Source organism: Nycticebus coucang, chromosome 7 (assembly GCF_027406575.1).
Source record: "Nycticebus coucang isolate mNycCou1 chromosome 7, mNycCou1.pri, whole genome shotgun sequence".
Taxonomy (NCBI): domain Eukaryota; kingdom Metazoa; phylum Chordata; class Mammalia; order Primates; family Lorisidae; genus Nycticebus; species Nycticebus coucang.
Genome location: NC_069786.1, coordinates 107,995,328 through 108,011,463, shown reverse-complemented (window position 1 = coordinate 108,011,463; position 16,136 = coordinate 107,995,328). Strand labels below are relative to the sequence as shown.

At 36.2% G+C, this 16,136-nt stretch overlaps 1 protein-coding gene across 1 annotated transcript in view; it reads right to left on the bottom strand.

Moving 5' to 3' along the window:
* The window catches only part of CPS1 (carbamoyl-phosphate synthase 1), a 142,686-nt gene that overhangs the window by 49,497 nt on the left and 77,053 nt on the right, over positions 1-16,136 (bottom strand). Inside the window, exon 21 of the mRNA XM_053598311.1 lies at positions 14,153-14,271. Coding sequence (XP_053454286.1) covers positions 14,153-14,271 — 119 coding nt within the window. The remainder of the gene's footprint in view (positions 1-14,152; positions 14,272-16,136) is intronic.

The window sequence follows — 16,136 nt, the reverse complement described above, 5'->3', positions numbered from 1 at the left end:
CCATCATCTTTTAATGGTGAGACAGCATGGCTCGCTTCTCCAGCGGGAAGTCCCTGGTGTGTTCCCTGGTTGTATAAACAATACAAGGCGGTCTCCTCTCTCTCTTCAACTTCCAGCATAGATTTATTTGTTGTTGTTTAAAATTCTACCCTGTCATCTCTGAAGCTTCCTCCACTCACACTTACTCTTCAATAATAAATGATAAAAGGAAATGGAATAAATTCTCCTTAATGAGGAAATTTTCACCTGGCACAGAGGAGCTGGGGAAATCTATTAGCGGACCGGAGGAGCACGAGCAGCATTCTAATCACCAGGGGAGCCAGCTACTCACACAGGCCTCTCTTCCACTTACTGGCTTTTATCTGATCCACCAACTCACAAGTAATACAAAACAAATTTCCCTCCAGATTGCACAAGCTCTAATATGAAAATGAGCACTCCACCTGGCCTATAAATACGGGATGGGTTTGCAATTTTATCATTATCCTCTTAAAAAAAAAAAAAATCTCCCCAAAGACAGAAGCTGACAAAAACAGTGAGCCTGATGTTCAGTAATAACACCTGTGTTAATAAGAAAAGAAAACTGAGTAAGATATATGTTCTCTGCCTTGTGACCCCTCACCAGCCTCTCCCTTGAGGTTTTTACTGATTCATTGATTGTTTTTGGTATTTCACAGGTTCAAGACCATGCCACAATCACAATAATGCCTTCAGTGGAGAAGTTGTCTTTTTTTTTCCAAAGAGACGGCTTTCTACCTATTTCCTTAAGAGAAATGCAAAAGACATTTTTCAAAAACAGGAATAGCACATAGGGAAACAAAGGATAAAAACCCAGGCAATTGGGTAAATACTATTATTTTCTCTTAATTTTTGAGAGCAGCACAATTTCTTTCTATATAGCAATGAGGTCTTTGAAGGAACTAAAGAAGGCTTTGATAGGTTCGCTCACGAATAGGATAAATATTACTTAGATTCGGTGCTCATGGAATAGCACAGCCTCTGAAAATCATCCGATAAGATCTGGATCCTCTTAGCACTATTGCAATAAGACAACAGTATTACAAGCATTGGTTTCAATAGGTGGCATATTGAAAACTGTATTTTGCCTTAAAAGCTAGTAGTAACAACAACAAGATCAAAACAAAGAAGAAAACATTATGAGAAACTGGTACTTAAGATATTTTTAGGTAGGTAATTTTCAACTTCCTAAATCTCATGTTTTTTATTTTTAACAATTTTTAATGACTCTAATGATCGATAAATATTGTTACAACACTTTCAATCTGGTAAGAAGAACATGCATCTACTATTGAATATAATATCATAACTATACTCTGTGAGTACCAAGAAATAATAGTGGGGAAAAAAAGCCCCATGTAGGCCGACTTGATTGTAATTTTTTTTTTCCTTTTTCTTATTTTATTTTTTTTATTGTTGGGGATTCATTGAGGGTACAATAAGCCAGGTTACACTGATTGCAATTGTTAGGTAAAGTCCCTCTTGCAATCATGTCTTGCCCCCATAAAGTGTGACACACACCAAGGCCCCACCCCCCTCCCTCCTTCCCTCTTTCTGCTTCCCCCCCATAACCTTAATTGTCATTAATTGTCCTCATATCAAAATTGAGTACAAAGGATTCATGCTTCTCCATTCTTGTGATGCTTTACTAAGAACAATGTCTTCCACTTTCATCCAGGTTAATACGAAGGATGTAAAGTCTCCATTTTTAATTTTTTAGCCTTAATAAATCACATTTTGTTCATGAGTGATTCTTAATATAAAATTCTATGACCCTCTTTCTCTGCCCTTGGTAGGGTAAAGATGAAAAACAAATGAAAACCACCTAACCAAAGTAGTAAGTCATGTCAATTAGTATATAAAAAAAGTATTCTGTTACATTAGAGGCTTGCTGCTACTAATCAAATAGCTCTCACCTGATCAGACTGAACTATAGGGCAAAGCCTAGATGATGAAATATTGCTTCTGTTATTTCTGATTAATACATTTATTTATAACTTTAAATCTAGCTAATGTATACCTTCCCTAGAAGGAAGTTGATGTATTCAGTAAACAAAACCCTGGATTTTCTCACAAATATAGTTTTTTTTAATGTGCATAACACTTTATAAAATCTCAGTAGAAAATTGAGATCGAGCATTCTTTGATGTTTTACAATTTGTTATTTCACAAATAGATATCCTTGAAAGTCCTATGTTTTGAAACTATCTCTATCATCTTTGCTTAACTCATGTTTCCAGAGTAGTTTTCCAAACATCATGTATGTTGTCACAAGCAACAAATACCTAACTTTCAATATATAACTTTATACGTCTTCCAGAAACTGTTACCTAGAACACTTATTAGAATAAATTAGTTAACTTAAGCCTATCTACTAATTGCTGTGTAATTATTTTTCTTGCAAAATGTAATATATATGGGAATAATTTTGACTAAATATTTTTTGTAGTCTTTGAATGAGATATTATAAGCCTTTTACTGAAAGGAGGCTAATAAATAGCCATTTTTAACAGGAGGCAGAAAAAATTCTAGAATTAATTCCTGGTGGCATGTCACATTTGATCTATGTTGATAGGAAGCTTATCACCTACATGGAAATCAAATATCTTTCTTGCCGAGAGATTTTCAAAAGACATATAAATGGACATTAGAAGCCATGAGAGAAAAAAATTCTCATCTACTTGACACTAATGACCCTAGTCTCAAAGACAACTTAAGTAACTCATCCCTCAAGCTGCCTAGAGCCAAAGCCGGGCAATTAAACCAGTTTATCAGCTAATGAATGGGTGGTAGGATGTGAGTTGGAGGTGGTAGCACAATGGATATTGCCATGTGGATGTTGATGTTATGGCCCTGATGTTATCATCAGTGTATTGACGGAGGCAGATAGTGACAAAACGCCTACGTCAGCCTTTGATAGGCAAATATCACTGGCCAAAACCTAGAGTCAGGTTCCAGCTACCCTGGGGGGAAAACCCACCAATCCGATGAAATGATAAATGTGTCAAGTGTTCAGCAGAACGCCAAGCAGGTGATAAGTGTCTCATAGGTACAAAAGCTGGAGAAAAAGAAAGAAAGGGAGAAAAGTGGCCAAAGGGAAGAAAAAGAGGAAGGGGAAGAGAAGAAGCGGGGGAAGCGTTCAGCAGAACAAAACTGCCAGGTCATCTGAACGTGGCCTCGCCTCAGCAATCTTTGCCTCTTCCCTCACCTCTGTAGCATTCCTGTGCCCTGAGAGTCACCACACTTTTTACTCCCTGAACATCAAAATTGATCTCCTGGCTGGGCGGCGCCTGTGGCTCAGTGAGTAGGGCACTGGCCCCATATGCCGAGGGTGGCGGGTTCAAGCCCAGCCCCGGCCAAGCTGCAACCAAAAAATAGCCGGGCGTTGTGGCGGGCGCCTGTAGTCCCAGCTACTCGGGAGACTGAGGCAGGAGAATCGCTTAAGCCCAGGAGCTGGAGGTTGCTGTGAGCTGTGTGATGCCACGGCACTCTACCGAGGGCCATAAAGTGAGACTCTGTCTCTACAAAAAAAAAAAAAAAAAAAAAATTGATCTCCTGGAGAGAAAGTGTTCTCAGGCATTCACTCCCCCTCAGGAGGAGTAGCTGCTGCCTGCCCCTCTCTGGGATAGAGTCAGATTCACAGGATTTATGTCCCCCCACCCCTGAAGGCATTGCAGGAATGAATTAGCAGGTGAAAAAAAATTATGGGGTTCAGCAACAGATTCTCCAGTTTCTGCAGCTCTGGCAGCCTGTTTGCGTAAATTAATTTCCATTCTACGCTCTAGAGTTGTTTTACTTACACCTGCATGAACATGGGAGACAAGACATTTGCACTTTAAAGAAAAAAATATGTGTACAAAAATATATACACAGTCTTTTACTATTAATAAAGTAAGATTGAAAAAGAAAATCTTTATCCTAGGTCTCCGTACCCTTGAAAATTCTGTTGACGTCTTTTAAACGTGACTCACCAGGGTTTTCTTCCTTCCAGGCTCCCTGTGTTTTCCCCCAAGAGTTCTGGAAAAGGGCATGACCCTCACAATGGTTCTGCTCTAAGTGGGGTCAACAGCGAAGGCAGGGACACAGACAGCTCCCAACTTGACAGCTGAGGAGGAACTGATCTCCACCTGTCTAATTTAAAAGTCGTATCTCTAAAAAGAAGCTTTAGAAAAGGGTGAATGAGTAAAACTGAAGGTGGAGGCCCTGGGCTAGCTTCCCAGCTTTTTTCTGACTGGTGTGACATGAAGTATGATACACACTTCATGGGACTCAGTTTCTCCGTCCAGAAAAATATAATGGTGATATGTTTTTCCTATTTTGTAATAGAAATGCACTTTAAGGTCACAAGAAGAATATAGTAAATCTTTATGTTATAAATACCCTAAGTATATGTTTTTTGCCTTAACCTTCATTGCTGGTTAATGAAATCATATCCTTCACTACGACTGTCAATATTTACAGATATTTTTCACAAAATGTCAAAAATGTACAAATTTCAAAATGTGAATAATTTTTTCAGGCAGTTGTAGTACAGAAATGCTGGCTAGTTCTCAGTAGGCAATAGAGATTTCACAATATACTTGTAAATATTATAATGCCTACATGTATATATTCTCTGACAATACAAATAATTAGATAAATTCCCTATTATTAAAAACATTTATCCAGAGCCTTCCTAGCCAATTAGTAGATATATAACCACTTAAAAAGATTATAATCTAGAGATATGTTTATACAATATTTTCCAACAGTTGGTCTATTGAACTGTACATTATATTTTCCAATTCATAATTTTGTAGGTCGCTTTGAGCAACCAGGAGTCATAATATATTTTCCCCCACTACAATTCCCCCTCTTTTGCTATGACTGAGAAATTCTGACTTTCACTTTCTACCAAGAACACTTCCTTATTTCTTAAGTTGGTACATTATCATACAAATATTGTTGAGTGTTTACTCTATGTTAGGCACTGTATGCCAATTTCCAAGACAATATATAATAAATACCTTCCAAAAATTGGAAAAGTTTTGTACCTGTTTCAGAATTGACCTTATACCTCAGAATGGTGAACTCTATTCTGCACTTAGTACTAATAAAGGCCTATAGTAAAAGTATATTAAGACATTATGATGTTTGGTACTTGCCTTAATGAAATTTATAATTTAATTGGGGGATGATACTAGCAGATGTATAATAATCACAGAGCAATGACATGAAACTAGGTTCTAACTATTACATGCGATATGAAAATAGTTAAATAATATCCACCTTAATTTTTGTTCTTAGATTACCTTATTCTTTACAGTAAGATTCTACTTTTATGACAAATAACATAAATACAACAAAATAAGAGCCAAAAGAAATTGTCACTTCCTAGAATTCATCCCCTTACCTACTTCTTTCTCAATACACGTTTGGTCCTTACACTCTACCCTCCCTGCCGACCTCCTCAAATGTGCTGAGCTGACCTCTCTTTTCTCTCCAAACTACATGATACTGTTGAAAATGTCTCCCTAGCTTATAATTATTTCTAAAATTCTCTCTTCTTTTGGTTCCCATGATAGCGGGATATATGGAAGGAAAACATGCTGTCCTTATACTCAGAAAGTCCTGCACTCAAATCCTGGCTCCAAAATGAACTAGCTGTGAAACCTTAGCACATTTGCTCAAATAGTCTGAGCCATCCTCCCTTCAGTATAATAATATAGAGACACACACCCTCCAGGAACACTTCTGTTGAGACTTTTGTGAGACAACACGTGCAGAAGTCTTAGAGCTTGTGCTTTTAACCTCCATTAAACTTTCGTGGATTCATGTTTCTGCATTTCAAATGGCTGTGATTGCATCCTGTCAATGTATAGCTATTTTTACAGAGTATAAACTCATTGAAATTAAGTTAAAAACTAATAAGAATTCATCAACAAATAATATTGGAACTATTACAATGCCTTGCACATAGTAGATATCCAATAAATATTACTGACTGAACAGATGAACAAATCCCGCTGGATCTAGTAAAAGCTCCCACAAAGGAGAAATGCCATCAAGTAAATGCATAATCCATCATGTTGAGATCAGAGATATTGACACATACATAATCTATTAATTGTTCACCATTCATAGGTATACACACTTTCTGAGTATATTTTAAATACTTTTTTTTGAGACAGTCTCATTCCTTAGCTCTGGGTAGAGTGTTGTGGCATTACAGCTCATAGCAACCTCAAATTCCTGGGTTCAGGGGATTCTCCTGCCTCATCCTCCCAAGTAGCTGGGATTACAGGTGGGTGCCCACCAGGATGCCCAGCTAATAAATATACTTTAAATCAACTTAAAATTTTAGAAACTATCAAACGTGCAAGAATTAACATATAGAAGTATATAAAATGCATTTTATGAACAATCTGAATATCACTAGAAGAACCTTTTAAGCAAACCATTTATCTTGCCTATGCTAGAATCATAAGTATCGCTGCACGCTCCTAAAAAGGCACAATAATTATTTGTCCTCTCACTTTCAAAATGCACAATTATTTGTCAAAACTATGACAATAGTACTTAAACAAGGAGTTAAATAAGAGCTCTCAGAACAGTAAATATTTGGTGTAAAAATTTACATCATATCTAAAGCAATAAATCATAAGTTAAAAATAATAAAAATCTCTTTAAATCTATGACATCACCTAAGATAGTCTATCATACGGAACATAAAATAAAATTAATCATAAAATGTATTTTTGGCATTAGTTCACTGAAGCATGGACTGTCCCATGCCATAATACTCCTAATGTACAGAGAAAAAAAAATTGTTTACATATGCTTCAATTTTTAGTCTTTTTGAGGAGGTTTACTATGGAAGTGGCTTAGAGTATAAAGATTTAAACCACAGAATGGCAATATTGGTAATTGGTAATTGGTAATACTGTTTTCCTCTAAATCTAGGTACTTCATGTATAGTGTATTATATATTGAGATAGCTGCATGGCTTCTAAGTAAAATAAGAAGGGAGCATTTATTTTTATCTAGGGCAAAACTGAGACTTATAAATCTAATGTGAGTTGTAATAATATAAGAGGATATGGCCATTTTCTGCAAATCAAATCAGTGCACTTGATAAAGTGTCCCACCACCTCCATTCCCATTTCCATATCCAAAATAATAAATAATATCACAAACATATGTCATAAGGAAGTTTCATAAAAATTATAACAAATATCATATTATTATATTTTTCCCTAAATTACATCTGCCTTTAGTATTTTAAGACTGAAATTGTTGATTTTTTTTTCTTCTGCAAAGTACCAATTGTCCTCAGAAAGTAAAGTCCTGCCCTTCTTTTACTTATACTTAACAACTCTTAGGTGACATTTTTCCTCCAGAAACTTCAATCAAATATAAACACAAAACGTTCTTGTCTGATTTTTCCATGCCATGTGAGCAAGTTAAATAAAAAGTCAGACACTAGCGTGTGTAGGAGAGGACATTCGAAGGGAGTGTTCCAGCTAAGGTGACACCTGCATTATTACCTCCGCCAGAAGTTTGTGGCTGGAGGGAAATGGCCAACTTTACTGAGCTCAATTTAGCACTTGAATGCCCAAGTGGAACTTACCAGGCTTGTCCTAGATTGTTTTCTTAAGCAAAAGGCACACCTATGATTTTTCAGCACTCACCAGTGAACATCGTTCATCACATTGAACATAGTGACATTCGGATGGAAAATAGGACCTTCAAATGTGTACTTTACTCTTTTTTTTTTTTATTGCAAAGACCATAGCCGTAAGTGGCAGTGAAAGGAGAACATGAATATTACCAGAATTAGAATAGCAAAAAACCCTGCACAAAGCCTATACAATACAGAAGAAAAAGTGAATATATTTGTAAATAAACCCATAGTAAATTAAGTTTATTTCAACAATTAACAGAGAACTCTAAACCCTACAACATATAAATTGTATCACAATGGTTATATAGCCTACTTTTGAACATCTAAAATGGATGAAAGCAGATTCTTTGTAAGCAGTCATCTACAAGTTGCTAACATAAATAGCGCCATTGTACATAAAAACCAGAGAGAAAAATGGACCGTTCCGGGAAAATTGCCCAAAATGAATGGAATACAAAAGAACAAGCAATCACCATAAGTGGTGGAAAACCTTCCACTTGGTAATTCAACGTGGTGTAGCCCAAGCAGTGGCTGGCTGTCTTCTTATAGCTAATTACTTGAAGGACGGATTCAGGACTTAATCCAGCTTAGTTTTACCCAGGGAAAGAATAAAATTATACAATTTAGTCAGGTATAATAAAATCCTGGAGCTGGATACATCAGTCAGAAATAGCTAAAGAACCCCAAAAACCAAAACAAGGAAATAAAAAAATAGAAAAGAGTTAGAGGCAGAAGATCAGCAGATGCTCAAAACTGGTAATTAGTACTCTCACATTTTTTTCTTGCCTGTTCATTATTCCTTTTTTTTTTTTTAAGTATCATGATTGTCTTTCAGTCTAAAATTGCTGATCTAAACTGATATTGTAAACAAAAGTGTAAGGTCATCAAATGCTTCCCACTCATAAACAAGCCCTATTATTGTAGAATTTCTCCCTTACTTATTGCAATAGGGGTCAACGGAGGGATCCTCACCCTGTGTTTGTCTTTTAACTACTAATATAGTTGAAATTTTGTCATATGTGCTTGTTCTATGGGGGGAGGACCGTCACTCTTTTATGGGCTACTAGTATTATACTGAAGTTGTTTATTATATGTAGTCTTACCTCTTTCAGATATTACCTGATTCACCTCTCATATCCCTAAATGAATGTTTGTGAATATATACATAGGTTTATGTGTTTACATTTATATCTACACACTTATGCCTATACAAAATATATGTGTGCACATACTTGTGTGGTTACATGTCAAATATAAAGAGTTGAGTATCAAATCTCCTAGGCTTTGGAGTCCAGCTCAGGTTGGACCTCAACTCTGCTATGTATTAGTATGTGACATGAAGCCGACGAGTCTCTCAGCACCTCAGTTTGCTATCAGTACAATTAGGATAATTACTGACTTCTTAATGTTGTGGTAAAGAGTAAATGAAATAATGTGCTTAGAAGTGCCTGATCTGTAGTCCAAAAATTTGGTGATTATTATTTTGCACTTGGAAGGCATTCAGAATTATTGAATTGAATCAAAATTCAAGTTCTATCTTAACAGATAAGAGCTAGAAATCCGTTCCTTTTTTTACTACACAGAATCTGCTAAATCAGGAGAACCTTGTTGATGAAGACGTTTGACGTGTTTATTTGATTTATGGTACTGGCAGTTCCTCTCTCCAGGCCGGATACTCTTACTTGCCCAAAATTGAATTTATGTAGGAATGGATCAAAGGCTGATAGGTAAGACCTTTGTGATTTTTAATAGATCAAAGTAAGTTATTTTTCTTTTAGTGAATATTTAGGAAAATGCTGTACAAAAAGAACATAACTTATGAAATAGTCAGCATTGGTAGAAAAAGTGATTGTGTGAAAAATATCCAAGTCTGGATGGCTCAAAAGTAAAGGCCAATGGATAGAACATTACTCATGTGATGGGTCCACTAAAAATTCGAATAAAGTTAACCTTTCTCAAATTCTTTGCAGGGTGATCTGGTAATGTGAAGTTAATAGATCTTAGGAATTATTAACCATCTAAATTCTAAATAAAATGCATAACAAGTTTCCATATGAAAGCTATAAATTAGTTTCGTAGTAGGGCTGAGTACATTGGATACTTTTTCTTCCATGCTTGAGATGGGGAGGGGGAGCGGGGTGGGGGAGGATGTGTGGAGGGAGAGTAATTGGTGGGACCACACCTATGGTGCATCTTATAAGGGTACATGTGAAGCTTACTAAATGTAGACTATAAATGTCTTAACACAATAACTAAGAAAATGCCAGGAAGGCTATGTTAACCAGTGTGATGAAAATATGTCAAATTGTATATAAAACCCGTGTGTGGTGCCCCATGATTGCATTAACGTACACAGCTATGATTTAATAAAAAAAAAAAAAGCAAAAAATGCATAACAAGTTTTAGAATCCTACATGGTACAACTCGTATCACATAAGTAAAAAAAAAAAACTTCTCAAACCCTAAAGAAATCTACTATATAAATGTATAAATCACCACCCTAAATCAATGAATGCCATTACACCGGCTTATAAATTTGGGGAACTGCCTGGAATGGTCAACTTCCCTAGCATGTCCTTGGGCTGCTATAAAAAGCATAAAGTCAGTGAACTCAAGCAGGAAAAGTTGATAAGAATGGCTATTGCTTTGTGAGTCTTGTGAGTGTTGCCATTGCAATGTGTGTGAATTGGAAAATAAAATTGAGCTCTACTGGGGGCAAGCACTCAGAGCCAACATGCTGAGTCAATTATTGCAACACCTGTTCACTTTGTCACATCAACCTGAAGAAGGCTGGGCTTTCATACATCATCCTGATCATGATGCATGTTTATCTCCGCCCTTCAAGGAAGGAGAGATCTCTTACTATAATTTCCACTTTCTCCTAGAGCTCCATCATTTAAGGAAAAATATTTCTTACTATAATTTCTCATTTCTCATAAGCATGGAAAATTCATAAGTTATTTCCACAAAGCCTACCTTCTTTAGCCATTTTTTTCTTCTCTATCCCAATCTGCACACATTCACATATGTACTAAATATGTGGATATAGTCCATTTGGGAGTAAAATTCTGAACTTCATTTCGGGTGGCTTATGTAAACCCAAGTCACGCAGACTGGCTATCTATTTGAGTAATACTCTCGTCCTTTGCTACTGAATGTGTTTATTGGATTTTAGAAGAGCTTTAGCTTGATCAACAACTGTAGAGTAGGAATTTTCTGTTCATTAGCATAATAGAATGCTATTGATCTTTTAATAAGATAAGCATTTGTATCAGTAGCTATCATTGCTTCCTTCAAAAAAAAACAGGTCTTGTGTTAATCATAAAGAAAATTGAGAAATGATATATTTTAAAATACATGTATATGAGCAAATACAAACTGTGACTCTGAAGATCTGTCTTTAAATGCATATATCTAAAATCATAAAATATTATTATAACAAGTAATATTTTGATTTTCAGTAGAAAAGAAGGAAAATTTTCTTAGACACTAACCATGTGCTAGATGTCCTTTATATTTATCTTATTTAAGCTTCACAACAAAACTATGAAGTAGACATTAAGAGGAAGAACTCCAGAGCTAGGCAAATGAGAGAGTAATGTGCCCCTGAATCCACCATATACATCAATCTCTGGCTCCCAATACACAAGGAAGGAACCAGCTGAAAACTACCCCACACCTAGCACTCTGTACTTTATCCTCTCTTTAAAGTTTCTTTCATTCTCCCAAGTGTGATCCCACTACTTATTTTCTATCTGACAAATGCAAAGGGAGGGAGGTATATTGGCACCAGAGATATGTTGAACCAGGAGAATTTTAGGATCCTCTCAACTCAAACCAAATAAATAGCTACCTCCTGGACCTACATGTAAAGCCAGCCTTTTTAATACAGGAGTAGTTGAGATCTTGAAACAAAATGAACCATGAGTACATGCAAATGAAAAACAACAACTAATTTCAACCCTTCTCCAAATTGACAATACACCAGCCAGCCACATAATGCCAATCATTAACAGAGAGACACTATATTACAAGTTGTTGGAGCAGTTCATATCTTGTTGACCAAGACTACATGGACTTAGAGGCTGAGAAAAAGCAGAGGACTGCATGAAGTGGACTTATGGTGAGAATAATCAAAATAGAACGAGGAAACTCAAGGCCTGCATACTTTTAATTCCATCAGCATTGATACCCTTTCAACTTCAGACCCCTATGTATCACAGAATGAATTGAGACTGGAAGCCTCAGTGGTCATGTATTCTTATTGTTTATCTAACACCCCTAAGAAATATTCATTACTGAATATTTACGTGTACCTCAATGACACGTCAAAAAGAAATGATGTGAACAGTAAAGTCACACTCGGATGATGAGTTCAGGGGTTAGTTTATCAAGGCCAGGGATCGTCCGTTGAGTTCTACCCTGGTTTACTTTAGCTTTTGCTATGTAACAGGCACTTTCACATCCCTGCATCAAAACAGACTTATACCTAAAGTAGATAATTATGAATTTAATATTAAAAGTCTTTTAAATTATTAAAAGCTTTATATAAAGTTTTTCATGTAAATCATGATGAACAATAGAAAGTATTTTACAAATATATTTATGCCAGAAAATGGAGACAGAGAACATCAAACAATCAGCATATAAATGTAACAATGTAGAAGAGAGAATGATGTTCTAAATGATCTGTAAGAATGTGTTGTTTTAATCCTCCAAGGACCTTTCTCACTATCAATATACCCTTATTTATGCTTAGATGGAATCTCAACCTGCCTTCTGGTTGTAACAAAAACTATTCAATTAAAACACTGAATTTGTCCAAAAATCAGAACGTATATCAAGTGGAGATTTAAATCACAATAGCATCTGCTTTTTTCCACCCCAGGTCTTTTCTGCCTCTGTGTTTGGCATACTGCAAGTTGCTAGCACCCTCCTGTGGTTTAACTGGAGTGGTTTCATAAGCATTTAAACTCAGTTGCTTGAGACTGAGAACACTGGAGCAGACCATCCTTCAACGTGGAAGGTCTGCTGGCATCATAAAGCAGGAAAGGAAAATTTAAGTCAGCAGAATTCTAAGATGAATGTACAGCCTCAATTCCTGACTTATTTGCTATCTACTGTTCATTTCATGTGATCCCTAGAAAGGATGATTTACAAGCACGTGGAGTTAGCTTAATCTTTGTCAGATAGAAATCCCCAATTTTCATAGCCAAGCATCTGACACAGGCAATTATTAAATAGATGAAAACAAACCTAATTTTGTTCCCCCCAAATCATGTATTTTTCTTGACCAGCTTATAAACATATTGATTAGACAAATGCAGCAACCCAGTTTTATGTTACATTTCCTAAACAGTTGATAAATCCAGGCTTTGAGAACTTCCACTGAATTTATCAGCATTTTAAATGATTAAAGTTCCCACATTTTCTCAAATCACTTGAGAACAATTTACACAAAATATTTTCCCTCTCTACACATATCCCTAGCTATGCAGATGAGGCTTCCTTTCCAACACTAGTATATTTCAGAGGTCTCCTGGAGGGGAGAAGCTGAAGAGGACTATATTGTCTTCCTTAATTTGGTAATAAATGCTCCTCTTATCAAAAATAAATATTTAAAACCTATCCATAATTTCGTAAGCCGAAGGTACCCCAGCAAACTGTCTTCCCATGAAAAATTTAAAAAGTAGATTTTGAAGCACTGGCATTATCAGAATACTCTCAACATAAAATGAAATTTAAAAATAATTGGCCATGGAGGAGATAAAAATGTAAATTAGTAAGAGGGAAAGAGTCTATTAACAGATACTTGAATGTGGCTGATTTGTATGCTAAACTGGAAGCCCCCCAGTGTTCAAAATATCAGTAGAATGCAAGAGGAATGCCTTTGCTCATCAAGATATAGCAAGGCATGGGTTCCTATGAAAAGAGAAAAATGGGCTTAGGAACTTAGAACAAAATTTATAGAAAACAGAAATGTTTTTCATTTAATTATTGATTAATAAAATTTAAATCTAGGTCATATTTGGGAGTTAAACAGCACATGCATTCATAAATGCATCCCGGTTTTGTAGATGCAAAAGACCTAATAAAACCATCACTATATCTGATGGCAGGGGTGGGGGTAGATGATATATTTAAAAAATTAACAGATGTTGCCTGTGGCTCAAGGGGGTAGGGCGCCAGCCCAATATACTGGAGGTGGTGGGTTCAAACCTAGCCTTGGCCCAAAACTGCAAAAATAAAAAGTAAAATAAAATAAAATAAATAATAAAAAAATTAACAGATGCCTTTCAAAAGGTAAACATCTAAAAAACTGTCCTTTCTCTCCTGGCGACAGCTATCGTGTTCCAGCATGACCATTACTATCTCACTGAGGAGAACTGGGGGCAAATGCTTAAGGGTAAGAAGACTGTTCAAAAACTGCACAGAAAATATGCAGAGTGAACCAGCACGACACTGCCTTACCTGTTGAGCTCTTTCAGTGTTTTCTCCATGTTTAAAATGTCGCGCATCTTAAACAAAAACCACCTGTCAATGTACGTGAGCTTCTCAATCTCTTCAAGGGACATGTTGTCTTCCAAAGCCTGCCAAAAAGGAGAAGAGACTTTCTTTGGCAAATATTTCATGAAAGGTTTATTTGGTCGAAAGCGTATAGGAGCCGTGCCTCTCTGCACTGTTTAGGAGCCCTTGTCTACTGACCAAAATAGGAAACACGAAACCGAGATGATTGACATACCTTCCAGTAAACCTAAAGATGGGGTCCACTGCATCCAGAAGGGGCACACAAAAGAGGTACAAATCCTGAGGAACACCCCAGGGTAGGTACCGCTCTTATGTGACCGTGCTACCAAGTACATCTCGTATTCAATACATTTCCTTAGAATGAAAGAGAATCTTGAAATTACAGTTACGACAAACTGGCGAGGAAATCGAGAATCAATATAACGATCATCTAGGTTGTATGTTTTGTACTTATCCTCTAGTAAATAGCATATTTTTATCACCCTACTCCACATTCACACAAACATACAATAATCGGTGAGAATTTATGGGTCAAATCTGACTTGGTATTGTTTCTCTGGAATATTTCCTCACAGAGGACTTTCAACAGAAAATTATTTTGAATCAATTACTATGACTTTTGGGCAAAGGTGGGGCATTTTTTAAAATCCTAATATATTCCCGAACAATGTAGTAATAACTTTGGTTCTGATAGGCAGCTCAGCCTTTTCCTCCAGCTTACTTTAGCAATTTCTCAAAAATAAAATTACAACTAAGGCTCATTAAGCTGAGTAGACAATTGCTCATTAAGCAATTGAAAGAAAAGATAAACTCTCAAAACCAAAACCCTCATACTCAAATATGTCAATTCTTATTCTTTGATACATGCATATAGATATATATCCGTGTATGTATATATACCCTATGAAAAATAATAACTGGATATTATTCCAAAACAATATATTTTAGAATAACACATTATATTTTTAAACCCCCATAAGAAATATATGTAACTACTAATTCTACTGTTATATTTCAACCCAGGTGCATTTTCTTATTTCTAGAATCAGAGAGACCATGATTATGAGTGTTAAGATGTAGCATGGCTCATAATTTTGTTGACTAGAATAAGATGACATTTAATGGAAATACTCAAAGCCACATTCATTTTCTGAGTCTATTTGTGTTTCTTTTGTTTAATTCTCCCTGTAATTAGAGTCAGGTTCTCAAGGACTTCAGATTCTATCATATTTCCAAATGATTAAAGGCACAATTAGCTGTGCCCATCAACACTGGAGGTAGATAGAACCTTACGCTACTAATATTTTGGCAGATCAAAGGAAGTTTTCACACAATCACACACAGTGAAGGAGGGCCTAGAATTCTGAAGTCATTTCACAGAGAAGGAGGACAATGTCAGTTCTATCCACCATTCATAACAGGAAGCCTGATCCTGCCAGTCTTACAACTCCATCAGTGAGCACCACAGCTGTCATGAAGTCTATAATGACCCCAAACCAAGTTTGAGGTTACTTTAATGTTCCCAAAATAAAAAATAATGCTCTGCATTCTCCCCAAATCAAAAGAGGTGATCATCCAGTCATTCTGAAATAAGACTACTGCAAAAACTCAGACCTTAGAGCAAGTTGCCCTTTTCTGAGAATCATGAAAGCAAGCAGAGATTTACACACTCCCTTCGTTCTTTTTCCCCTTCAGCCCTCCATGGTCCTTACATGCTTTATCAAAATCACCTAGTTCCTAGGTTGCTGTAGATATGAGCAGTAATGATGACCTCTAACAAACAGAAATCAGTTCCTTCTCCCAGCACTCTGGCAGACAATAATTTATACCTCACACCCTGTGCATCTTGCTGGGACACTATGTACTCTACAAGAAAAAAAAAAACCACACATTTTTTTCCTGAATTCTCATCCTTTATGAGTCTGTT